Below are 25,722 nucleotides of genomic sequence, written 5' to 3'. Positions count from 1 at the left end.
ATAGTGTTTTGTAGCAGTGTATCCAACACAAATGAGGTAAGCGCAGAATGATTTGATTTTTATTTATTTATTTGCACAAATATAACAAACAAACAGCTAAAATACAGCAAATCTGGGGCCCGTTGCACAAAAGTAGGATAAGGGATTAAGCCGGGATATGTTGGCTATCCTGGCTCAACTTATCCGTGATCCAGTTGCACAAAAGTAGGATAAGGGAAGTGGGATATGTTCAGACCTAAGTTACCATGGAGATTTATTCTGTGAAGCTAGCCTGCTCCAGACCAGGCTAAGTTCCAGGATCTATTTAATCTCATTCCTTATCTCAGTCAGCGGTCGCCACAAATGGAAACCAATATTTATTCCACTGCCTAGAACATATTGTTAAAACATTTAACTTTACCCACTATCATTTTTGAAACATGTGATCATTAATTGAAATCATTTTAGATAACTGATGATTTTAGATGAACCACTAGATAATTTAGTTTCCCACAGACTACACATAAAGTACATCACCATATAAATATAAATACACATTAGAGAGTACCATGATGTTCCTTTATTGAACAAGGATGAATCAAAGCAAGTAAACCATCAGCTCCTTTCAAAACTGAAGTCACACAGTGCTCTACAAGACAAAAAGCACAGAATCAAAGCATGCAGTTTGAGACAAACGGTTTGTAAAAATGGGCTACACAAATAAAATTGCCTTGCCTATACAGCACAAAAACCTAACAAAAATTCCTCTGCCATTGCAGGCCCAACTTAAATCAACATGCATATTAATTAAAATAATTTAACACATATTGGTCTCTGACCAGCCGACCACAGTCGTCATCCGGGAAGATGGCAGGATTGTCCCAGTCCATGAGAGCTGGCACTCTGGGGGCCCTCTCCTTTCTCAGGCAGGCCACATTGTGGAGGACAGCACAGGCCACAGTGATATCACATGCCCTGTCTGGGCTGACTCTCAGGTGGGTCAGACACTGAAAGCGTGCCTTCAGTAGGCCAAATGTCATTTCTATCTGGGCCCTTGTTCTGGCATGGGCATGGTTTTATGCCAGTTGTGCCTCCAGAGGGTCCGCAAATGGAGTGAGCAGAAAAGGCTGGCAGGCGTACCCTCTGTCACCCAGCAATACACCCAGGAATTCACCTGTGAATACAAAATGTTACCATCACAACCTCATAAGTAGTGACATTCTTAACACAGCCATGATGTTAAAAGTGGTTATCAATAGAGGTTCTGTGGCTCACCTTGTGATAGGCGCTCATAGATCTCCGAGTTCCGAAACAGTCGTGGACCGAGCCGGGCCACTTTGCCACAACATTACTGAACAAATAGTCAGCATTGCAGACCATCTGAAATGATAAGATGTTAAACCAATTAATGCACAGTACAGGCAATGTGTGGGCAGGCACATTCTTAATAAAAAGTACACTTGTTAAGTATTTGTCAGGGGACTTACCATTCTGCAGGATGTTCTTATATTTCACTTTGACTTGCTGCCATGTCCGTTTTGGCCCAGTCATGCTACAAATATCTTTTCAAATATCGTCACCTTCCTAAAATAATCGCATAAGTCATTTTTTCAGGTTTTTCAGGAAACACAAAAAACTCCCCCCAAAAGTTAAATTATAGCATAAAATAATAATTTCAGTCAGTAAGTATGTATCAAAGGATGCTTGACATAAGAACACTTATTCATTTTTAATAAAAACTAAGATTAAATAAATGACTTAGCATTCTTTGGACCACACCTTTGATGCCAAAATATGACTTGGGCGATTATTTTAGGAAGGTGGGGATATGTTAATTAACATTTTATTTGGATTGTAACCTAATTGTGATGGTTTCAGTGGAGTGGTGAGTGTGTATTTGTGCACTACTTACGCATTCAGGCGGTCAGCAATGGTTTGCCACGCTTGCTCCCTTTGTTTTTTAACTGTGGCAGTATTTCCTTTTGTTTTATTTTCTCCTTCACCTCTTCATATGCTTCCATTAATAGTTATTGCTCCGCTGGGGAGAAATACGTCGCCCTTGTTGCCATGGTGAATCAGTGAATCTATGATCGATCGTGGGGTCTTTTTAAGCAAGCCGTGTGCAGCACTTATCCGGGATCGGTTTCACCTGGCTTAATGAATCCGTGTCTGCTCATCCTGGCTTGGCCTTTGTGCAACCAACTAAGCCTGGGCGCCATGTTTTGGATTCCTTGAACCTGGCTAAGTAACTCATCCTGGATGTCTAAATCCTACTTTTGTACAACGGGCCCCAGATGTCCAGCTAAGATTAAAAAAACCCAGAGAGGTTTATAAGTGTATCTCACCTCATAGAAACAAAAAAAAATTACAAGCCACAACAATAAACAAGACAAAACAAGCTATCTTAAAAGGCATAAAATCAAGAAGAAATACAATATAGCACAGAGCTAAATTTAAAAGTGAGTATATGTTAGTGTGATGCATGCTTATGTGTACATGTGTGCGTGCATGTGTGTGCGTGCATGTGTGCGTGTGCATGAAGGTGTCTAGCAAACATGAAAATATGCAACTGTAGGCTACACGCATTCCAAGACATACAGTTCAGTCAAGTCCTTATAGTGAAGGGCGAATAGAACGGTTTTAGTCAGGTAAGAGTTTGGTTCATCAGATCGGACCGAAGCCTTTGTTTGAAATTCTGCAAAGAGCTTGTTATGTGCTTTGGGCACATTAGTAATTATTTTGGTAATTAATTAGTTTACGTTAATTTGTGGCGCTGTTGGTCCGCCTATAAATAGGCTGGGGTTTGGACATGTCGGGGAATTCCACTTCCAACTTACTGACTTCCACCTTTCCACTCGCTTCCGCTCGCTCCATCACCAACGGGAACGCGTCGTGACGCGGTGCGCGCGTCCAGTCGCTGTAGGCCGCAGCTGACGTCTCCAGCCTGCCATGCGGTATTTTTGGTTAGTCTTTGTTTGTTCGTTTTCTCGTTATGATTTTGGCCTGGTGGGACCGGTTGTCCTGGTTTCGATCTCTTCCGGTTCCGGGTCACTGCTCTTGCGGTTGACCGGTCGGAGCGCTGAGCGGTTTTCTTTTTATTTCTACTTTTTCTACTTTTTTGTGTGCTTTTTTTTTCCGGTTTGTTATATTTTCCTGTCGGAATGTATTTTCCCGGAATCATTTACACGCTGGCAGCTCTATATATGTTGGTTTATACGATTGCTGCTTCACCCTTGGAGACAATAAGAATCACATACTCGCGGGAGCTGCTGCTGCGTCTCAACCTCAGTCCGGCTCTGTTCTCCCCTGACATTCTTCCTGCGGAGATTCAGAAACGAACATCCGAGGCGGATCAGTTAAACTCCAAACAGAGACTTCATAAGGCGACCAGACGGGGGAAAAAGAAGGGAGGCATCAGAGCGCGACTTCGGCGTGCAACAGGTAAACAGCTGACACTGCCGGCAGTCATCCTCGCCAATGTCCGCTCGCTAAGGAATAAAACAGACGAACTTCAGGCTAATGTGAACTATCTGCATGAGTACAGGAATGCTTCTATTCTGGCGTTTACTGAAACTTGGCTTAACCATGGCGATGACAATAAAGGTCTGTATAGCGATGGGTTTGGCACCCCCATCAGGCTCGACCGCGACAGTGACGTCACCGGTAAACAACATGGCGGAGGTGTGTGTTTTTATATCAACCCCCGGTGGTGCTCCACTGTCCATGTCAGAGAGGAGCTGTGCACTCCGGATATTGAACTTCTGGTTCTGTCTCTTCGTCCCTTTTATCTTCCCAGAGAGTTCCCTCAACTTTTCTTCTTCCTGGTTTACATACACCCCAAAGCTAACTCTACCATAGCAACTGATCTCATAAAAAGCTCCCTGGACAAATTTGAACATTTATCCCCTGATTCCCCCAAATTCATTCTTGGAGATTTTAATCACTGCAATCCTGGAAAATCTTTGAAAGGCTTTGAACAATACATCCAGTGCTCCACTCGTCTGGGAAAGACACTCGATAGATGCTACGGTTCTGTTCCGGACGCCTACAGAGCTGTCACTCTTCCCTCCCTCGGCTCTGCTGATCACTTCACCATCCTGCTTGTTCCTGCTTACACCCCAGTCATCAGGAAAATTAAGAAGGTCACCAAGACCATCAAGCAGTGGACTAATAAGAGTGTAGCTATCCTACAGGGTTGCTTCGAGTCTACTAACTGGACCAATCTCCTTTCTTCTTCTGAGGATATAAATGAACAGGTGGATGTTGTCTCATCATACATCAACTTCTGTGAGGAAAACATCCTACCCTCCAAGACTATTACCATCTTTCCTAACAATAAACCCTGGGTCACCAAGGAGTTAAAAAACATTATCAATAAGAAGAAACGGATCTTTTTCTCTGGGTCAGAGATGGAGAAAAATGAGGTGAATAAAGAGGTCAAGAGGGCTATTAAGATTGCCAAGCTGAACTACAAGAGCAAAGTGGAAGAAAAGTTTTCTCATGGAAACATCCGCTCAGCTTGGCAGGGTCTGAAGAGAATGGCGGCTGTTAACCTTTCCATCAGCAACAACCCGGTTAACATCCCTGGCAGCACACCAGCATCTCTCCCTAACGACCTTAACACCTTCTTCTCCAGATTTGAGATCAACAACTCCTCCCAGTTAGAGGATATCAGATCCAACCTCATACCTGATGACCTTTGCATTTCTTTTCTCACCACAGACGTTGTAAGGGCTTTAAAGAGGTCCAAGGCTAATAGCGCACCTGGAGCCGATAACGTCAGTGGCCGGGTCCTCAGACATTGTGCGGACCAGTTAGGGAGTGTCTTCCAGAAACTGTTCCAGTTCTCCATCAACACAGGAACTGTCCCTAAATGTTGGAAACACTCAACAATTGTCCCCATTCCAAAGAGAAGCCCCCCCATGGCCCTGAACGATCTGCGCCCAGTGGCCCTCTCCTCCCAGGTGATGAAGGCTATGGAGAGGCTTATCAGGCAACACATTCTCACCCTGACCAATTCACAACTCGACCCGCTCCAATTTGCATATCAAAGGCACAAAGGTGTTGACGATGCCAAAGCCTTCATCATTGACACTGTTCACAGACATCTGGAGCTTCCCAGTACCTCCGCCAGACTCCTGTTTGCAGATTTTTCCTCAGCCTTTAACACCATGCAACCACATATTCTAGCAGAGAGACTCCACCGGAACTTCAACATGAGCAGTCAGCTCATCCTCTGGATCTTGGACTTTTTGACCAACCGAACCCAGCGTGTCCGGATTAATAATAACCTGTCTGATCTCCTCACCACCTCCACTGGCTCCCCACAAGGCTGTGTGTTATCTCCGCTGCTCTTCATTCTGTACACCGATGAGTGCAGATCAACACACTCCAACTGTCACATGGTTAAGTTTGCTGATGATACAGTTCTCCTGTCCCTCCTGTCCGGCCCCTCCCTCCATCATGGACCCGCTCTTCAGCAGTTCATAGAGTGGTGTGACTCTTCCTGCCTGGAGCTGAATGTCACCAAAACTAAGGACATGGTGGTGACCTTCTCCAGCAGCCAAAGGGAACTGGCGGCGGCTGTCCCCACTATCATCCACGGTTCTCCGGTCGAGACAGTTGAGGAATACAAATATCTGGGAACCATCCTGGGTTGCCAACTGAGGTTCTCTTCCAACACAGAAGGGATCCTGAGGAAGTGTCACCAGAGGATGTACCTACTAAGGAAACTGAACTCTTTTTCTGTCAGTCAGAACATCTTGTTGACTTTCTATTACTCATTCATTGAGAGTGTTTTGGTTTTCTCCATATGCAGCTGGTATCACTCCGTTACTGTACAGGATAGGAACCGCCTGCATAACATCGTCAAGGTGTGTTCTAAGATTATTGGACTTTCTGTTCGCCATCTGAACAAGTATACAACAACAAGTGTACGAGCACCAGGCCAGCAGCCTGGCTCGTCGAATTCTCATGGACCCGACTCATGCTCTGTTTCTGGCATTTGAGAAGCTGCCATCTGGTCGCAGGTTCCGCTGTCCGGCCTGTAAGACCCAAAGGAGGAGAGCAACCTTTGTTCCCAGCGTTATTCTCCTCTTGAACTCTAAGAAGTCTGAGACAGTGACTCTAACTATAACTTAGATCTTCTGTACACTCTGTAGTGCAATATCTGATGTGCAAATTACAATGTCACCTCGACACTTTAACGACAATGTCACTTTCTTTTTTATTGTCACTTTAATTACTTTGTCATTTTAATATAATCGACGCCTTATTTTATTTATTTGCTAAATATTCTATTCTTATTTTATTTTATTTTTATTTTTCATTATTTATTTTTTGTCACCCCCCTTCTGTGTTTTATTTTCTTTATGATTCCATTTTCTTGTTCTTCTTTAATGGACCGCTCTTCGCCCTTCTAATTGCCCTTCGGGGATAAATAAAGTTTTTTCTGATTCTGATTCTGATCTTTCTTTTGCATTAGGTTCCTTTTTGCTTTAGTCAGGTACTAGTAGGGCTTTCGACGGCCCTGTATAGGGTTGGCCCCCTGCTGTACCGTTTTGTTATGTTTGATCGGCTCACCAGGTCCAACTTTTGTTAATACTTTTGGGGTTGTGTTTTTCCTTCTTTCTTTTTTTGGGGCACGGGAAAACTGAGGGAAGTTAACTCTCTTTTTCTTCACAGAAAATCAAAAGGAGCTGGGAGCTGAATCAAGAACTAAAGTTCCAGAGAGTTTAATAATAAAATATATATTTTGTACCCTCAATCTTGTCTCGTGTCCTCCAAATATGTTGTGCCTTGGTGGCCGTAACAGAGCTGGACTGGAATGCAATTTTAATTGGACTGTTCCAAAGCTGGGCTCCTTTATATCGAATAGATAACTGACAAAGCCTGGTATGAAACATTGGAAGGTGTAAATCTTTGGCCCGTCTAGTATTATATTTATGAACATCACTATTAATTAAAAAAAAAGTCTTTACAAGGCATGGAACATGATACAGGCATATAAATAATTTTATAGGCAAAAATACAAGTTTGATAAATATTTATTTTAAAGATTGATAAAACATTGAGCTGATTAAAGAGAGGGGCAGAGGGTTCTGTTTGGTTGCTATTGGTAGCAATTCTACAGAATTTTTTTTGCAAGATATAGAGCTTATGTAGGTGAGTGGGATAGGTATCTCCCCAGGTGACATTACAATATATGAGGTAAGGATGAATTAGGCTATAATAAAGGGTTAGTAGGCACTTCTGATTAACCAAACTTTTAATTTTGCCAATGATACCAACAGATCTGGATATTTTATTACAGACCAACTGGATGTGAGTCTTCCAACTTAAGGTTTCCTAGATTAGAACTCCAAGGAAATGTGTAGATGAGACCTGAGAGATGGGATTATTTCCAATGGAGAGACAGGAGTTGGATTTGCAGTATTTTTTGTTCTTTGAAGAAAATACAAAATTAGATTTTTTGAAGTTTAAAGATAATTTGTTTTTTTTAAACTATTTAAAGATTTTTTCTAAGTCAGACTTTGCTTTGGCCATCAGTACAGAAAAATCAGAATGTGAAACAACTAAACTGGTATCATCAGCAAAAAGTATAGGGAATATGGAGGATAAGGCTGCGGTCAGGTCGTTGATGTAAATAAGGAATAAGAGTGGTCCTAAAATATAAAATAGATCCCTGAGGGACCCCACATATTATAGTCACCCTGTCAGATGTCGATCCATTAATATTAACAAATTGTTGTCGATTATGAATATAATTGTAAAACCATTTGTAGGTGCTTCCAGTGAAGCCATAGTGTAACAATTTGGATAATAAAATATTATGATTAACAGTGTCAAAGGCCTTGGATAAATCAAGAAAAACTCCCAAAGCATATTCGTTGTTATTTAACGCAGTGTGGATTTTGTCAACTAGTTGGAGCACAGCCATTTCTGTTGAATAATTTTTCCTGAATCCATACTGATGTTCGTAGAGGATGTTAAACCTCTGCAGATGGATCATCATTCTATTGTAAACCAATTTCTCCAGAATCTCTGAAAAGCATGGAAGGACAGAGATTGGGCGATAGTTGTTAAAATGACGAATGATGTAAAACATATCAAGTACATCCATTATGTCACATATGTAAACTTCATTTTTTTTTGTTTGTTAGTTTGTTATTGCATTCAACCAACAGGTAAGTAACAAGGTAAGTACCTTTTCAACAGGTAAGTGTTTTTTTTATTTTTATAGATAGGTACCTTCGTTTGAACGTTACCTTCGTTGGGGGGGGGGTGACTCTGTTTGAACAGAGCGTCGGCGCAACAATGGGTGACACTGCTCTCTCTGGGGTGGTGGGAGCTCATGTGGGGGACTCTGATTACCCCCAAGCTAAATACCGATGTTTTTGTGTAACTCACAACGTTTTCATACAGTAACGTGCAGAAGTGCGCCGGGGAAAAGGTGAGGCTGATTAAGACATTTCACACTTTACGCACAGGGTTATTAACATTTGCCCACAGAGACGATCAGGGGCTTGTTAGAAAGATCTTAAACTGAAGTTTAAACTGACGTGCTTAAAGTCCCACTCGTCTGCGAAACAGTGGAACTCGGTGGAACTGTAGCACGGCTGACCACCGTGTCTGGGATGCCGTGGCGTGCGAATGACGCCTTGCACTTCCTGATGACTGCAGACGAGGTGCAGCTGGCAAGTTTCTCCATCTCAAAATATCTACTGAAGTAGTCAACAATGATGATGAAATCTTGTGAGTTCCATGTGAACAGGTCAGTTCCCACAACCTGCCATGGTCTCTCTGGTATGTCGTTCGAAAGGAGTGGCTCTTTGGCGTTGGAGCTGCGTCGTTCCTGGCATATGTCGCACTCTGCCACAGATGCTTCTATTTGCTTCCCCATGCCGGGCCAGAAGAGGATGTCACGTGCGCGACTCTTGCTTTTCTCTATGCCCACGTGACCGGTGTGTATGCAGGCAATCATGTAGGCTCTGAGGGTGTGAAGGATGATGATTTTCTCACCTTTAAACAGTATGCCGTCGACTTCAGCGATTTCGTTCCTGTGGTTCCAGTATTCTTGGATGTTGAGTGGACACTTCCTCCTTTCGTCGGGCCAACCTGATCTTGTGGTGTTCCTGAGTGTGGTAAGCTGGGCATCTTGGGCTGTTGCCTCTCTGATTTCCTGCAGCTTGGTCTTACTCACTTGGACGTTGATGACGAGCGTGTGCACCTGTGCCTCTAAACCTTCTGTTATACTGCTGTCGTGGTGCTGTAACAACTTTCGTGACAGGGTGTCGGCCACTGGTATGTCTTTCCCAGAGCGGTGAATGATCTGGATGTTGTACCTCTGTAATTGCAGTATCATCCTTTGGAGCCGTGGGGGCGCTGCAGCCAGGGGTTTGCGTAGTATGGCTTCCAGCGGCTTGTGGTCCGACTCAACAAACACCCTGCCGTACATGTATTCGTGAAATCGCTTGCACCCAAACAGCACGGCATATAGCTATTTTTCTATTTGTGTGTAGTTTTCCTCTTTGCTGTTCAGTGATTTGGATGCGTACGCCACAGGTCTCTCGTCTTGAAGCATGACTGCTCCCAGGCCGCATTTTGAGTCATTGACCTGGAGCCTCAGCTCCTTGTTTGGATCGAAGAATGTGAGCACAGGGTGGTACGTTATCACTTCTTTGATTCGCTTGAACGCCTCCTCATGCTGCTGGTCCCATGCAAATTTGTTTTCTTGCTGCAGGAGCTGCCGTAATGGTGAGTTTATCCTAGACAGGTGCGGTGCGAATCTGGCCAGGTAATTAATCATCCCTAGGATGGTCTCCAGCTTGGCTTTGTTCTTCAGCGGCGGCATCTCTTGGATGGCTTTTACCTCGGCGGGGTCTGGTTTGATACCCTCACGGGACAGCGTATGTCCAAAATACTTGGCCTCGGGCACACAGATCTGGCACTTTTCCGGGTTCAGTCGCATCCCTCTCTCTCTCGTGCGCTGCAACAAGGCCCTGAGGTTCTCATTGTGCTCTTCTCTCGTCTTTCCGAACACCAGGATGTTGTTGACGATAGCTGTTACTCCGCTGAGGCCTTCGTACGTCTCGTGGACCAGAGCTCCCGCAGGAAGTCCGTCAGACTGAACCTCGACTTCCGGTTATCATTTGTATCTATAGCCTCATAGGTTGGACTCACACTGGACCGAGTATGATTGGACATGAGTAGGTTCAACATGCTTCGTCATATTCTCTGGATCAGCCCAAAACAATGTGTGTGTGTGAATCTGCCCTTGCTTTCCCAATTGTTTTGTCTTCCTACTCCTGGATCACTTTAGGTCATATGGAAAAGTACTGAGACTTAATTAATTTATAATGTCTAAGAACAAAGCCAATTTTTACAATCCCCCTTTTGAAGTGATTTTATCATTTCAACTAATTCAGTTAAATAATTGAGGAAGGAATGTAATATTCTGTATTGTGTCACATCTGTATTAGCAGTAGCAAGTTTTTAGCAGCCCCCCCAAACTGCAAGAGCCCCTTACCTTTTGAGATGTACCACAATCAGATAGGAGATTTCTGCCATCTCCATTTTGAAGTGACTTCATGTGTTATTATGTAAGCTTATGTGTAAGCTGTTCTTCTTTGCAATTACAGCAGCAAGCAAGTCTTCATTGCACAGGCATGGAAATAGTAAAAATAATTCTAATGCTTTAGCTAAACTTTCTATATCAGGACTATTCCATAATTTTACTCGGAACAGAAACTCTTTCCGAGAGGGTTAAGACCTTCATAAGTCTAAGATCCCGCTCCAAATAGCTGAGTCACCCCACTGGCAATGGTTATACTGATGATTGGTTGATTTATACCCACAAAATGATTACTCATCTTAATGATTACATGAAATACAACAGATGAACAAATATAATTTTTTATGATGACCACATGACGAGTCGTGTGGTCTCTTGTGGTCCAATCCTGTCGATGCTCTGTTTTCCTCTTGGCTGAACGTCTGTTCAGCATTCTGATCCGGATCTAATCTTGGAAGAAGAGGTCACCAGTACGTCGCTTCCCTGAGGGGTCTTTACCATCCCTCTCCCTAACTAATTTTCTTTTGGGATAATTTTGTTGTGTGGTGTTTCCACCATCATCTTGGCATGATGGGCAAAGCCTCCCAGAACTCAAGCTTATGAGTCCTCCGGCCGTACGTCCTGTAGTGGTTCTGAATCTGTGGAATAATTTTAGCAAATCTCGCAGCGCAGTAGTGCAAAATGTCATTTACACTGTATTTCTATACTTAGGGCATGTCTCTTTGAAAGCTTCAATCCTAATGCCCAATTCATAATTTATTTATTTATTTTTTCATATGGACCCCAAACCAAAACCAACAGCAGTTTATTGCCTTCCTAAAAACTGATTGCAGCCTGTCATTAAAATGTGAATTCTTCTGTAAAAATGCCCAATTTGATTCAAATGAGTTCAGCTGTACAAAGTACATACATACATACTCTTTCTATCCTCTACAATGCCCTTCAATAGCTCAATGAGCTTCTCCCAGCGGTCATTGGGTGAGAGGCGGGTACCCCTGGCCAGGCACGTGCAGAGGGGGAGTGCTGGAGCACCTGCCGTTCCAAAGGTCTCTGCACGGCCCTGCACCTGGCAGGTCACCAGTCCATCACAGCAACACACAAAGGCAAACATCACACTCTAACATTATTCAGAGACACACAATACATTTAAGGCATCTCACAGGGCACTACTTTATTCAAATTACAACTCTAACATCTTACTTAAAGGGATAGTTCGTGTAACCGATTTTTGCTTCACTTCGCGGTAATAGGGCAGACCAAATAACCCCTCGACTCTGCGTTGTGTTTATTTAAGGAAGACAAGGAGTTTCTGGACGATCAGACATTTTATTTCCTGCGTGGGAACATAACAGGTTTGCAGGTTAGCTTTAGCATGTAGAGTGTCTTACTATATTAAACAAACAAAGTGCAAAAGCTGGTGTCAAGTACACATACAGTATGCACCCACCACACTCAATGTGTGTAAGTTCATAAAGATATGTTTTATAGATCGTTAATGTTTTTTTTGCTCCGTGCTGAAAAACGCGACTCACCTCTGATGCAGCTTTCACAGACTGGCGCTGCATATAACCAGCCACACCAAGAGGGGGCGCAATTTCCCCATTGCACTTATACATAAAGCAAGTAGTATTTTATACTTTAACCATTGTTACATTTGCCTCTTCTGACATGAAGCTGTGTAACATCCCATATCAGCAACATCATTTCTGAACATCTTCTTACCCCCTGCTGCGTCCTGTGAGCAGAGTTCCAGCCTCGTTTTGGTGTTGATGAAGGTAGTCCGGCTAGTTGGCTGGGGTTTAAAAAATAAAGCGTTTTGCTTCTCAGAACAATATGCGTTCAACAGAGTAATACATTTGCATCACAAAATGGTTCTCCAGGAAAAAGTCAGAGCTCACAATCTCATGGCCCTATTTTCTCTCCCTTCGTATCACTGCCTGCTGTGTAGACCGAGCAGCAAACACAACTGTAGGCAACTATCCAGCCCTATGCTCCACCTTGAAGTTAAAGGCCTGGAGCTCCTCTAGCCACCTGCCCTTCCGGGTCTTTGAATGTCATTAGCCACTGCAGGGCAGAGTGGTCAGTCCTCACTGTGAACTCCAACCCACACAGGTAGTACTTGAAGTGCCTGATTGACAATACCACTGCCAACAACTCCCTGCGGGTGACACAATAATGCTTCTCATGCTTGTTGAATGCCCGGCTGAAATAAGCGACAACACGCTCACCTTCTGGCCCCACCTGTGACAACACACCCCCAAAACCCTGAACAAACCTCCGGTAGTACGACACCAGGCCTAAAAAACTCTTGAGCTGTTTCTGATTATTGGGAGTGGGCCAGTCGGTAACAGCCTGCATCTTCTCCTTCATGGTGCCGATGCCCTCCCCTCCCACCTTATGTCCCAGAACGTACACCTCCCGCTGCATGAAGTGGCACTTGTCTGGATGCAGCTTCAGGCCAGATGCTCTAACTCAATACAGTACCAGCCGCAAGGACGCCAGGGCAGCCTCAAAGGAACTGTCATGCACCAGGATGTCATCCAGGTAGACCACACACTGCTGACGAGGCACCCCAGCTAGCACCCTGTCCATCAGCCTGGCAAAGGTGGCAGGCGCGTTACACAGTCCAAAGCAAAGGACCTTGAACTGCCATAAGCCCCGCTCAGTGCAGAGCGCTGTTTTAGGTCTGGCCTCAGGGGCGAGGGGCACCTGGTAATACCCGTTATGGAGGTGCTGCACTAGATGAGTCCTCCCCACCTCCCCATCACTCATGGCAAAACAGTTTCGAAACTCCAGCAGCAGCTGCCATGACTGTTCCTGCTGCTGTGGATCAAGGCAACTACAGTTTTTCTTTTCCTACCTGAGCCCCTCAGGGCGGGGTCGGTGTGGATAGAACCCTGTCTGGTGTAGCGGGTCCACTGTCACTCTGGAAAGGGAACACAACAGAGGAAATCAGGGGGAGAGGGTTGACAACAACAGTCTCTGCTGCCATGGTTGCTAGCCTGCCTGGGTGCCCATCCTGACTAAGTTTGGGGAACAAGGTGACAACTGGCCCCTCATAAAAGCTCACAGGAACATAAAAGGAGTCTCCAGTACCGGCACGTCCTACCGCGACGATCATCTGAGTTGTCATCTGCTTCTGGGGAAAGCGGTGCCCTGCTTCCCCAGCTGTGATGAAGGGCACCTCCAGGAGGTGGCGAGAGGGGTAGCTGCAGTGGTACAGATGGGGCTGAAATCTGGGTCCGCATATCCCTGGCTATGCGGGCCCCGAGCCGTTTCCCAGCAACCTGCCTGAGCTGGGGCACTCTCTGACCAAATGTCAGAGAGTGCCCCAGGAGACAGCCCGGGACCCAGGGTCTGCCTGGCCACACCCAGGCAGACCCTGGGTCCCGGGCGAAGTCTGCGTGTCATCTGTAATGACATGTAATGGTTACTCAATTCATTACGCAGGAGCTCTGGTTGTAAACACTGTCCAAAACATCTCTGTAGAGCCCCCACCAAAGCCCCATAATCACGTCTGTCATTAGGGCTCAGCAGCAGAAGACAGGACAACGCATCATCGGTGAGGCTCAGAGCCAGCTGCAGGGCTTTCTTTTCTACATACCACCCCTCAGCCTGAGCCAACAGCTCGAACTGGGCCAGGAAAGCTTCCCAGTCTGCCCTACCAGCGTACCTGGGTGTCTTCACCAACGAGACAACCAACGGAGTCTGAGCGCAGTTGCGGCCACTTACATCAGTAACCCGCAGACCGCCTCTGGCGTGGGAAGAAGTGGCGCGGACCGCCGTTGTGGGGGTCAGCCCGTTAGCCATTTCCACCACGGCCTCCCTTACACGGTCTCTCGCCTCCTGTGCAGCCCTCGTGAAGTCACTGACCGCATCCGCCGACCATCTGTAGGTGCCGTCTTCCTCCTCGTCTCCGCTCAGCTCGTCTTTCACCCGCACTTTCCGCTTCACATCCATGCTCCGCCACTAGCTCCAGCTAACTGGTAGACTTCTATATGAACTAACTGGGCAGACTTCCAGCGACGTGGCAGCCGGAGGCGGTATGGGGGGCGGCCAGACATCCGGCAATGACAGAGCCCCCCCCCTCAAGGGATGGATCTTGGGGCTGATGACACATGTTCATTCATGTTTTGGGCATTTCATACCTTCCATACCTTCTGGCCTTGGCTTGTTTGTGTAGCAACTTTCATAGATCATACTGTTCATGGAAAACAAATACTGATATATGTATTTATAATGGAGTGAGATCAGGATACAGAAACAACTGACTGGGATGTGGGGGACTGGGATGAATACATGGCTGAGTAATTCAGGCTGTGCATCATCACAGAAACTGTGCAAAGCTGAAGAGAGAAAAAGTACACAGAGGAAGAGGGAGGGGCTTCACTTGATGTAAAGCAACAAGAAAAGAGAAAACGGGTCATATCACTGAGAGGGACGATGAAGGAAACATCGCTGCGATGTCTGCTCTGTAAGTAACTTCTGCTTTCTGTGTTCATAGCTGATAACGACTGAGTTTAGGTTGGAAATACAGAGGTCAGGTCAGACCAGAAACTTAAAGGGTTTTAACAGAAATAAACTCATTTTTACAGAAGTGTGAACAACAAATAGATGGTTTCATTCAGCAATAACACAGTTATGGTAAAACTGTTATGAGTCATGTACAGATTCAGGGAGCTGTCTCCTCTTTATTATTAAGTTTTTATATTCATCTCTGTTTTCTAAGGCCCGTTCGAGTTGGTCCAACCTCTCTGCTGCACAGAGCTGAGGTCCCTCTGGTTGTTTAGAGATCACTGAGAGCTCACCTGGCCCTTCAGCTCACCACATGCTGATGCACGGTCAGACGCTTCAGCGTAGGGAGTGAGAATGTGTTGGAGGAGCTGTTACAGCTGGTGTATTAGGGGGATGCAAAGCTCTGGAATTTCTACAGTTTTTTACATTATCATAGAGACCAAATTCATTTGTTGTGAATCTGGTGTTTTGGGCTCCCTATACCCAAATGTATTTTTTTTTTCTAGATTCCATTTAAATGACCAAATAGTTTTTTTCCTTTTATCTCATTGTATTTTTACTGAGTCAATGCATTAGAAAATCGGGTGCATTGTGAGCTGGGCGGCAGCCGAAGGCAGGGACCTTGGCGGTCTGATCCTCGGCTACTGAAGCTGGCTCTTGGGACGTGGAACGTCACCTCTCTGCTGGTGCACGAGGCTGAGCGGTTACGGCTGGATAGAGTCGGACTCACCTCGATGCATGGCTTGGGCTCCGGAACCAGGAGAGGGGTTGGACTCTCTTCCACTCTGGAGTTGCCCGCGGTGAGAGGCGTAGAGCAGGTGTGGGCATACTTATTGCCCCCCGGCTGTGCGCCTGTACATTGGGGTTCACCCCGGTAGACGAGAGGGTAGCCTCCCTCCGCCTTAGGGTGGGGGGACGGGTCCTGACTGTTGTTTGTGCTTATGCACCGAACGGCAGTTCAGAGTACCCACCCTTTTTGGAGTCCCTGGAGGAGGCACTAGAGAGTGCTCCTCCGGGAGACTCCCTCGTCCTGCTGGGGGACTTCAATGCTCACGTGGGCAATGACAGTGAGACCTGGAGGGGCATGATTGGGAGAAACGGCCCCCCCGATCTGAATCAGAGTGGTGTTTTGTTGTTGGACTTCTGTGCTCGTCACGGACTGTCCATAACGAACACCATGTTCAGGCATAAGGGTGTCCATACGTGCACTTGGCACCAGGACACCCTAGGCCGCAGCTCGATGATCGACTTTGTAGTTGTATCGTCGGACTTGCGGCCGTATGTCCTGGACACTCGGGTGAAGAGAGGGGCGGAGCTGTCAACTGATCACCACCTGGTGGTGAGTTGGCTCCGCTGGTGGGGGAGGAGGCCGGTCAGACCTGGCAGGCCCAAACGTATTGTGAGAGTCTGTTGGAAACGGCTGGCAGAATCCCCTGTAAGGAGGAGTTTCAACTCCCACCTCCGGCAGAGCTTCAGCCATGTCCCAAGGGAGGTGGGGGACATTGAGCCCGAATGGGCCATGTTCCGTGCCTCCATTGTTGAGGCGGCCGACCGGAGCTGTGGCCGTAAAGTGGTCGGTGCCTGTCGAGCTCGGACGTGGGACCTCCCATCTCTGGGGCTGAGGTGCAGGGGTGGTCAAAAAACTCCTCGGTGGCACGGCCCCGGGGGTGGATGAGGTTCGTCCCGAGTTTCTCAAGGCTCTGGATGTGGTAGGGCTGTCTTGGTTGACACGCCTCTGCAACATCCTCCCCGGTGAGGTGTTCCGGGCCCGTCCCACTGGGAGGAGGCCCCGGGGAAGACCCAGGACACGTTGGAGAGACTATGTCTCTCAGCTGGCCTGGGAACGCCTTACCAGGGAGTCTGAGGAGTGTGATCCCCCTATAGTTGGAACACACCCTCCGGTCCCCCTTTTTAAAGAGGGGGACCACCACCCCGATCTGCCAGTCCAGACGCACAGCCCCCGATGTCCACGCGATGCTGCAGAGGCGTGTCAACCAAGACAGCCCCACCACTTCCAGAGCCTTGAGGAACTCAGGACGGACCTCATCCGCCCCCGGGGCCTTGCCACCGAGGAGTTTTTTAACCACCTCAGCCCCAGAAATGGGAGGCCCCACGTCCGAGCTCCCCAACTCTGCTTCCTCATCTGAAGGCGTGTCGGTAGGATTGAGGAGGCCTCAAATTATTCCCCCCACCGACTCACGACGTCCCTAGTTGAGATCAGCAGAGCCCCGCCCTCACCATACACTGTGTTGACGGTGCACAAAATCAAATTTTATAAAGTTTCCCAGCTCAGGAAACCTACAGATTAACTGAAACTTCTCTCTGATCCAATCCCCCGTCCTGAGCTGCACGAGGCGACTGTGGAGAGAAAAAACTCCCTTTGAACAGGAAGAAAACCTCCATCAGAACCAGAACCAGGAACCATCTGCCTGGACCAGCTGGGGGCTGAGAGGACAGGAAAGAGGGGACAAGAAGCAGCGTAACACCAGGCCAGGGACACCTGCTGAGAGAGAGAAACACAAGTTAATAACAATAAAAATGTCACATGGAGAGGAAAGAGAGCAGAGGGAAGAGAGGTGCATCATCGGAGCTATGAACTATGGGATGTTTCAGGGTCACCTGAGCCATCCCTAACTATAAGCGTGTCTCACTCGTTCTGCCAAGGAGAGAAATTGTCCATGAAAACACAGAAAACGCCCCCCTACTAGTCACCTTCACATTACAGCTTCTGTTCACGTAACGTTCATTTCTGAGGACAACAGACGCAACATACAAATAAGGTTTTTTTTTCTCATCAAATCCTAATTTCCTACCAAGTTCGACCTGATAGCCAGGCTGCAGTTTTGTTTCTATCTATACATATTTCATTATTTTAGATATTTTTTGTACATATGGACTTGACTTGTACGTTAAACTAACTCGAATGTTTCTTCCCTTTAGTTCTGACCTCAGTGATGTCCAACAGAAGTCAAGGTCAGTAAACTAGAACAGTTTGTTTGATGATTCAACCACTACAGTCTTTCAATTAGGAACTTTACTGTGAAACTGTTGAAACAAAGAATGTAAGAAACATTAAGTCTTTAGAGGTTTATGTCTCTGATTTACAGGCATCTGTGCTGCATTTCACCAAGATTTTATAAAATATAGATTAATGGCGTTCATATCAGTCACATAAGCCGTCTTTACAGCATTAGATTAAAAAACTGTACGTCCAACATTTAAATAATGATGTTTTAATACAAACAGATGAGAAATACACTGGGGACAAAGGCTTGTTCAGTGCCCCACCAAAGACACTTTGGCAAGTGGAGTGGTGGTGCTTCTGGTTGTTCTTTTTTTGGAAAATAACAAAAACATCAGTGCAGTAACGTGCTTTGTCATTTCACCGCTCACAGCTGGTCTGACTGTGAGTCCCAGCAGCTCTCAATTCTTTAAAGGAGACTCTGTGTCTCTGAGCTGTGAGGAGGACCACAGCTCTGCTGGATGGACTCTGAGGAGGAACACAAGCAGAGAAACCAGGACTCAGTGTGATGACTGGGGAGAAGCAGCCAATTCCTCCTGTAACATCAGCTACATGTTCCTATCAGACAGTGGAGTTTACTGGTGTGAGCCCAGAGAGGGAGCAGCCAGTAACAGCATCAGCCTCACTGTCTCTGGTAAGATCAGACTGTGGAGTTAGTGCTGATGAAGCTGTGTGGAAATGGATGAAATGCTGTAGTTTGTCTCTGTGTTGAGGTGGATCAGTGATCCTGCAGAGTCCTGTCCTCCCTGTGATGGAGGGAGGTGACGTCACTCTGAGCTGTCAAACAAAGACCCCTCCCTCCAACCCCCCAGCTGCTTTCTATAAAGATGGCTCCCTCATCAGGGCGGAGCCTACAGGTCACATGACCCTCCTCCATGTTACCAGCTCTGATGAAGGCCTCTACAGGTGTAACATCAGCGGTCATGGAGAGTCTCCACCCAGCTGGATCTCTGTCACAGGTGAGGGTTACTCAGGTGAGTCTTTAGAGTTCAGAACATTTTAAAGTTCATGTTTGACAATTATATTTGCTGCCTTCTAGAGAAACCCACCACCTCTTCTCCTCCATCATCTTCAATCACTCATGGTTCCACATCTCATCTTCCTCTTCCCTATGTGGTGTTATTGGCTGCCTGTGTTGGGGTCTTCCTGCTGTTACTGGTTCTACTGGTTCTACTGGTGAGACGATGTGTCCACAGGAAAGCTGAAGGTGAGACAGAGCGGTTGGTGATCCATCACTGATCTTTTCCTGACAGCATCTTAAGAATACCTGCACTGAACAAAGCTATGATGCATCACAGAAACATTTAACTCGCTTTGCTTCCTTTCAGCTGACGTTGGAGGAACAGAAGAAGACGTCACATACAGCGACCTGAAAACATTAACTCATCCACAGCAGCAGAACAGAAAAAACAGAGGTAACGCTGTTCTTTGTGTGCTTCACTCAGTGGATCTACATGGGGAGATTAATAAGATTACAGCTGTAGTTGGGTTATGCTCCTTATTTGAGCAAGGGTAATTCTCCTTGGACATATGGCGGTGAATGAATGGGATCAGAGGCACAAAGCGTGTCATACCCCGGTATGATAGGTGGCGCTGTACCCATTCCAGCTGTTGCTAATAGAGCCACTTCCTGTTGACCTCTTCACCACCAACAACAACAACAAACTCAGGCATTGGAGAAAGATGGTGTAGTGAATATGAGAGAAGGTCGCCGAGCCGATGTGGAGATGAGTGGTGAAGAAGTCTGCTGACACGGACTTAGTCAAACAAAGAAATCTTTATTTCTGTCGTCAGGTCCGTCTCAAATTTACAGAAAAGATGCATCTTCCTGGAGAAAGTATGTGTCAATTAGCCAGATGAAAAACCCTCTCTCCCTCTGGAGAGAAAAGCCCCTACTTTTAAGAGCGCCTCGTTCAAGACCACTGTCTTGGTCCAGGCGTTTAGCCAAGAGATATGGTCTAACTTAAGGATGTCTCCTTTCAAATCTATCCTTATTTGGTCATGTTCAGTGTTTATTTCTCAGTCTATCTCCGTGTCTTACACGGAGGCGCGCGCAACAATTATGCACCCCATGAACTTATGCAGCTGCGAACCCAAATGAACCTGATTCGGCCTTCTTCATGTGCCTGGGGCTCCATTTTGTCTGAGTCCATACACTTCAATGGCGATAATTACCCTTGCTCAACTCATTATGGGTGCCATAATGGGGGCCAAAATGGTCTATTTTAGAGGCCTTATAACTCAGCCATACAGCATAACACAGACCTCATTCAAAGTTTATATGTGAGAGGAGACTCTCGGCTTTAACTGAACCAAAGGGTTTATTGATACAATATACAGCTTTGACACAACGGCAGTTTACGTTTTAGGAAAACTACATCTCGGCTCAGGTGTCTCTCCCACTCTGTTTCTCACTCTAAATTTGATACTGCACCAATTCCTCAAACAAATGTCTCTCATGTCCGAAATATCTGCCCGATTTGAACTATTTTTACTTCGAAACGTAGGTATTTTTGTCCTCTTTCACACAAAGTCACCCTCATTGACCTCTGCCACACAGATTTCTTACAAATTGCCTCTGAGCCCAGAGGTCGCCTCTCCATTTCCATTATAAACGCCTAAAATCATAAAATTCAGGTGAAAAATTATTTTAAAACAGCCATAAAAAACGAGCCACACAGAGTAGCCAAATGAAAATCACACCGCTGGCTTCTGCCGTCTCTTGGGGCGCTGAAGGTTCAAAAATTATTCGGATACGACTTTTACTTTTCGAACAGTGACCGTTTGTTCGAGACAGTCGAGTGCAGTCAAAATTAGTCTAATTTTAAGAAGCCATACTGTGTGCACATATGTCAGTTTGCTCTCTGTCTAACACAGACGAGCCGCAGCTGGTTCCGTCTCCATAGCAACGCCTTATTAGCCTGCTCTGTTCTAACTCCTGTTACCGGGGCAACGCCTTGTTAGCCTGCTCTGTTCTGAGACTGCTTATGAGGGCAGAGCCAAGATGGCTGCCCTGTTATAACAGCTTCATGTTATAAATCTGATCTGCTTTTCTCCTTTAAACTGATAGTGAGGGGAAGTTTGAAAATACCCACAATGCAATGGGAAAATGCATTGAAAAGCACTTACCGAGGCCATTTTGAAAATGACATAAAAGCTGCATTTTAAACAGGACCTTGATAAAAATGACATGGCTGTCTACAGCAGATCTGTCTTAGGACAGGACTCTCTAAAGACAGACCTGTCTTTCATTGAGAAAATCAACCATCGAACCAAAAATGCCAAAAACTGCCCTGTTTTGGAGGCCTCATAACTCAGCCATACGACATCACAGAGACCTCATTCTAAGTTTATATGTGACAGGAGACTCTCAACTTCAACTAAACTAAACTTTTTTTTATAGGGCGGGCAGTAGATTGGCACCCATCAAAATTTCTTCAGAAATGTTCTAGTTCTTATTGTAATTTAGCCAATAATCCAATCCTTTCAGTGCCATGTAACCCCACTGAGTGAGTCCAACTCAACTTTATTTAAATAACACCTCATCAAACCAAAGTGCTTCCAGAGCAAATGACTAACTAGAAAGGACACAACCATTAAAAAAAGCAATGCAAACTTTAAATCAGACCCAAGGTTTGTCTTTGTCTTATAGCAGCAGAGAGAACAGATAACTTCACATCTTCCTCACCAGTCTTCTCTTTTCTTCATTTAAATTCCTCTTTTTGGGGAGTCTACAGCTCCCCGTTGGTGTGTATTTCAGCACCTGACAGTCAGAGCTGAGCTGGACTCGGCCTGTGGTTATTCTGCTAACAGACTAACAGCTCTGTGGTCGTCCAGCTTCCTGTTTCTGATGAAAATGTGTCAACTAAATGTGGACATGACCAGGTTTCACTGCTGATAAAGGAAACAACAAAACAATTCTTGGAAATACATTTTTATGAACTCTGCACGAAGAGCAGTTTGTTCTTCACACATTGATATTAATATTATTATTAGTGGTACTGTGCTGTGATGTCCTGTTCACATCTAACCCTGCACAGAAAGAATAACTTCATTAGGTAAATATATGTGCTGCAGCTCTGTTATAATAATGTAATCTTTCCTTAGTTAACCCTGCAGAGCCCGATCCAGCTGCTGTGTACTCTGCAGTGAGGACAGACCACGTCAGCTATGGAGAAGTCGTCTTCAGAGACCGTAAAGACGGACCGAAGACCCGAGGTACAGCTGATTTGTCTCCTTCAGGCTTCACTTCTAACTTCTTTCATCTGAAACCTGTCCGTACAGTGCACCAGCAGAACCCTAAAGCAGTGCATGTTTTCTGATTCTGACACTCTGACACTTCACATGTTTTCAGCCTCTAACTGAGCTTAGATTAATGCTGCTGTATTGCTAACGTGCTAAAACAAAACCACGACTTCCTCGTGTCAGTTCCAGCGAGCTGAAGCTGGTCAGAGTTCACACCTCTGTGGGTCTGACTGGGCTGGCAGCAGCGAGGGGCTGGCTGAGGGCAGAAGTGAGCAGCTCTGCGGTCGTCCTTTTCCTGTTTCACACCCGCTATATTTAGGTGTTTGTCTTTAATATCAGAACAAAAAAACCTGTGCAGAAAACTTCTAAATTTCCACAGAAACAAAAACTTCCTCATGGTAAATATATGTGCTGCAGCTCTGTTATAATAATGTAATCTTTCCTTAGTTAACCCTGCACAGAAAGAATAACTTCCTCATGGTAAATATATGTGCTGCAGCTGTTATAATAATCTAATCTTTCCTTATTTAACCCTGCAGAGCCCGATCCAGCTGCTGTGTACTCTGCAGTGAGGACTGACCACGTCAGCTATGGAGAAGTCGTCATCAGAGGCCGTAAAGACAAAATAAAGACCCGAGGTACAGCAACTTTAACCTGATATCATCTAAATGAGTTCAGAGAGGAAAGGTTCAGCACCTCCTGCTGCCTCTGAGCTCTGTGGGAGATCCTGGTCCCTGTAATCCAGCTGAGTTCTCTGCTCAGACGCTGTCTTTGAGCTGCTTTAAAGGGATAATTCGGAGTAAAATGCACTTCAGATCAATTTACGGGATGTTGGGAGTACATACGTTGAGTTGACATCAAAATCATGTCATTCGGATGTGTTTTGAGAATTTCGATTTAACCGTTTTTAGCCAAAAGTCGTTAGCCTGGAAGTGAATGGGGCAAATCATGTCACCGCTACAAAACGCTATTTTTATACCTCTTCTACAGCTCCAAACAACATAACACTTACGTGGTAGTGAGTAGAGGGTCCCTAAAGCCAAACCGAAGTGTCCCGAGGTCTTCATGTGGTCGGATAGAGAGTCCAGAATGAATTTAATCAAGCCAGTACCTTTCCGCAAATGTGTCTGCTGCAGCTGCCGCTACAGACCCTGGTGAAGTTGGTTTGATATTGGATATTTGACAGATATTCACAATAAGGAAATAAGGTGTCTTTTTTTTCCAATACCTCCCAAGCCTTGTGACCTAGTGACTTGATCTGGTGCCAGCAGGGAGAAGAGTCCATGGTTGGGGGGGCCTGAGCACCTGTCTGCTATGTCTTTGATGGGTGGGAGCGGAGTCCCGATGACCTTCTAATAGAACCCAAACAGAACAGTTTGCAGAGTTGGTTTAATCCAAACTGAAGTTAGAAACAGGACATGCCTTCGATACGAGTCTGTCACACTTTAGGTTTCACAGTTTCACAGTCAGGCTATCTGTTAGCTAATCTGTTAGCACGATTAGCAGAACACAGTCAGGCTATCTGTTAGCTAATCTGTTAGCACGATTAGCAGAACACAGTCAGGCTATCTGTTAGCTAATCTGTTAGCACGATTAGCAGAACACAGTCAGGCTATCTGTTAGCTAATCTGTTAGCACGATTAGCAGAACACAGTCAGGCTGTCTATTAGCTAATCTGTTAGCACGATTAGCAGAACACAGTCAGGCTGTCTGTTAGCTAATCTGTTAGCACGATTAGCAGAACACAGTCAGGCTATCTGTTAGCTAATCTGTTAGCACGATTAGCAGAACACAGTCAGGCTATCTGTTAGCTAATCTGTTAGCACGATTAGCAGACCACAGCAGGCTATCTGTTAGCTAATCTGTTAGCACGATTAGCAGACCACAGCAGGCTCAGAACTGTGTGTTTGTGCTTTCAGACGTTCCACCACAACCAGGCGTCATCTACTCTTCGCTGAGCTGACCCCTCCACCCGGCTGCCGGCCTCCACCCGGCTTCCGGCCACCGCTGCAGCGCTCGGGGGCCCAGATAGATGAAATGAACTCTGGTGTTACTTGTTTTCCTGTGTAGCTCTGTGGGTTTGTACAAAGAGCTCAGATGGAAAGTTTGTGCTGTTTAGATGCGGTGAGCAGAGCAAACAAAGAAGAACCGCAGCATCGGTCTGTGGCTGGAAACTGAGCAGAAAGCGTGTTAGGATTCTGTGGTCCGGCGTTGCTTGAAGGTCACTGTGAGGTTTTATCTGTGAAACATGGCTGCTGTGTGTTGGAAGCTCTCTGGGTTTGTTTCCAACATTCAGCCTGAAGCATTCAGACACCAGGCCGACCAATCGGCTGTCGGTGTTGGAGTCAGAGAGCTGATCTGATTGGCTGTTCAGAGCAGGGAAGAGAAGCTAACGGCTAACTTAGCATGCTGCACACTCACGGTGAGGCGGCAGCTGTTCTGATGTCATCAGGACCCAGAGTCAAAACAGACTGAAGGAAAGTGCAGAACATCCTTTCATCCTGCTCTCAGGTTTCAGAGCAAAGAAACCCGGTCCTGTTCAAACCCAAAGCAGGTTCATAAAAATCTGTTTAAATTGTGTTCTGCAAACTCCACCAGATTCTTGTTCCACATGTCCCCAGCTACCTCTGTGGTGATTTTCAAGTTATTATTTTTTTTTTATATATATTTTTTGTCATTTTTCAAAGTAGAAAACAATATACATACACACACATACAATAAAAAAAAACAATCATAAGACCTGACACAAACCACAAACCTCGCAGTGTTGATAGACTCAGATCTGACTTTCAGCAGCCACATCAAAGCTGGCACCAAGGCAGCTTTTTACTATGATGGGACATGAGCTGATGTCCAACTCTGAGGAAGCTGTCAATGTCTGCTGAGCACCTGAAGACAAAGAGATGCGTGAGCTGAAGGACGGCAACAGCAGCCACATCAAAGCTGTCACCAAGGCAGCTTTTTACCACCTCAGAAACATCAGCAGAGTTAAAGGTTTCCAGGAGAAACTCATCCATGCATTCATCTCCAGCAGACTCCATCACTGTAACGCTCTTTTAACTGGACTTCCCACAAAGAGCATTAAACATCTGCAGCTCATCCAGAACGCTGCTGCTGGAGTTTTAACCCGGACTAAGAGATCTGAACACATCACAGCAGCTTTAAAATCTTTACTCTGGCTTCCAGTCAGTCACAGAATAGATTTTAAAAGCCTGCTGATGGTTTCCATCTGTGATGTGTTCAGAGAATATAAAGCCAGCAGAGCTCTTAGATCCAAGGACTCAGGTCAGCTGGTCCAGTCCAGAGTCCAGACTAAACATGGAGAAGCAGCATTTAGCTGTTATGCTGCAAACAAGTGGAACAAACTGCCAGTGGAGATTAAACTTTC

At 45.7% G+C, this 25,722-nt stretch overlaps 1 protein-coding gene across 1 annotated transcript; it reads left to right on the top strand.

Moving 5' to 3' along the window:
• The first annotated feature begins 18,021 nt into the window (after positions 1-18,021).
• Positions 18,022-25,285, top strand: LOC142369447 (uncharacterized). The gene is made up of 8 exons (XM_075451806.1): positions 18,022-18,040; positions 18,361-18,723; positions 18,803-19,048; positions 19,129-19,296; positions 19,418-19,504; positions 22,197-22,307; positions 22,874-22,972; positions 24,254-25,285. The coding sequence occupies exons 1-8, from the start codon at positions 18,022-18,024 to the stop codon at positions 24,295-24,297; spliced, it is 1,137 nt and encodes a 378-aa protein (XP_075307921.1). The 3' UTR covers positions 24,298-25,285.
• Positions 25,286-25,722: the final 437 nt, after the last annotated feature.

This window comes from Odontesthes bonariensis, chromosome 19, assembly GCF_027942865.1.
Source record: "Odontesthes bonariensis isolate fOdoBon6 chromosome 19, fOdoBon6.hap1, whole genome shotgun sequence".
Classification (NCBI taxonomy): domain Eukaryota; kingdom Metazoa; phylum Chordata; class Actinopteri; order Atheriniformes; family Atherinopsidae; genus Odontesthes; species Odontesthes bonariensis.
Note: the sequence above shows the minus strand (reverse complement) of the source record. Positions and strands in the feature narration are given on the sequence as shown.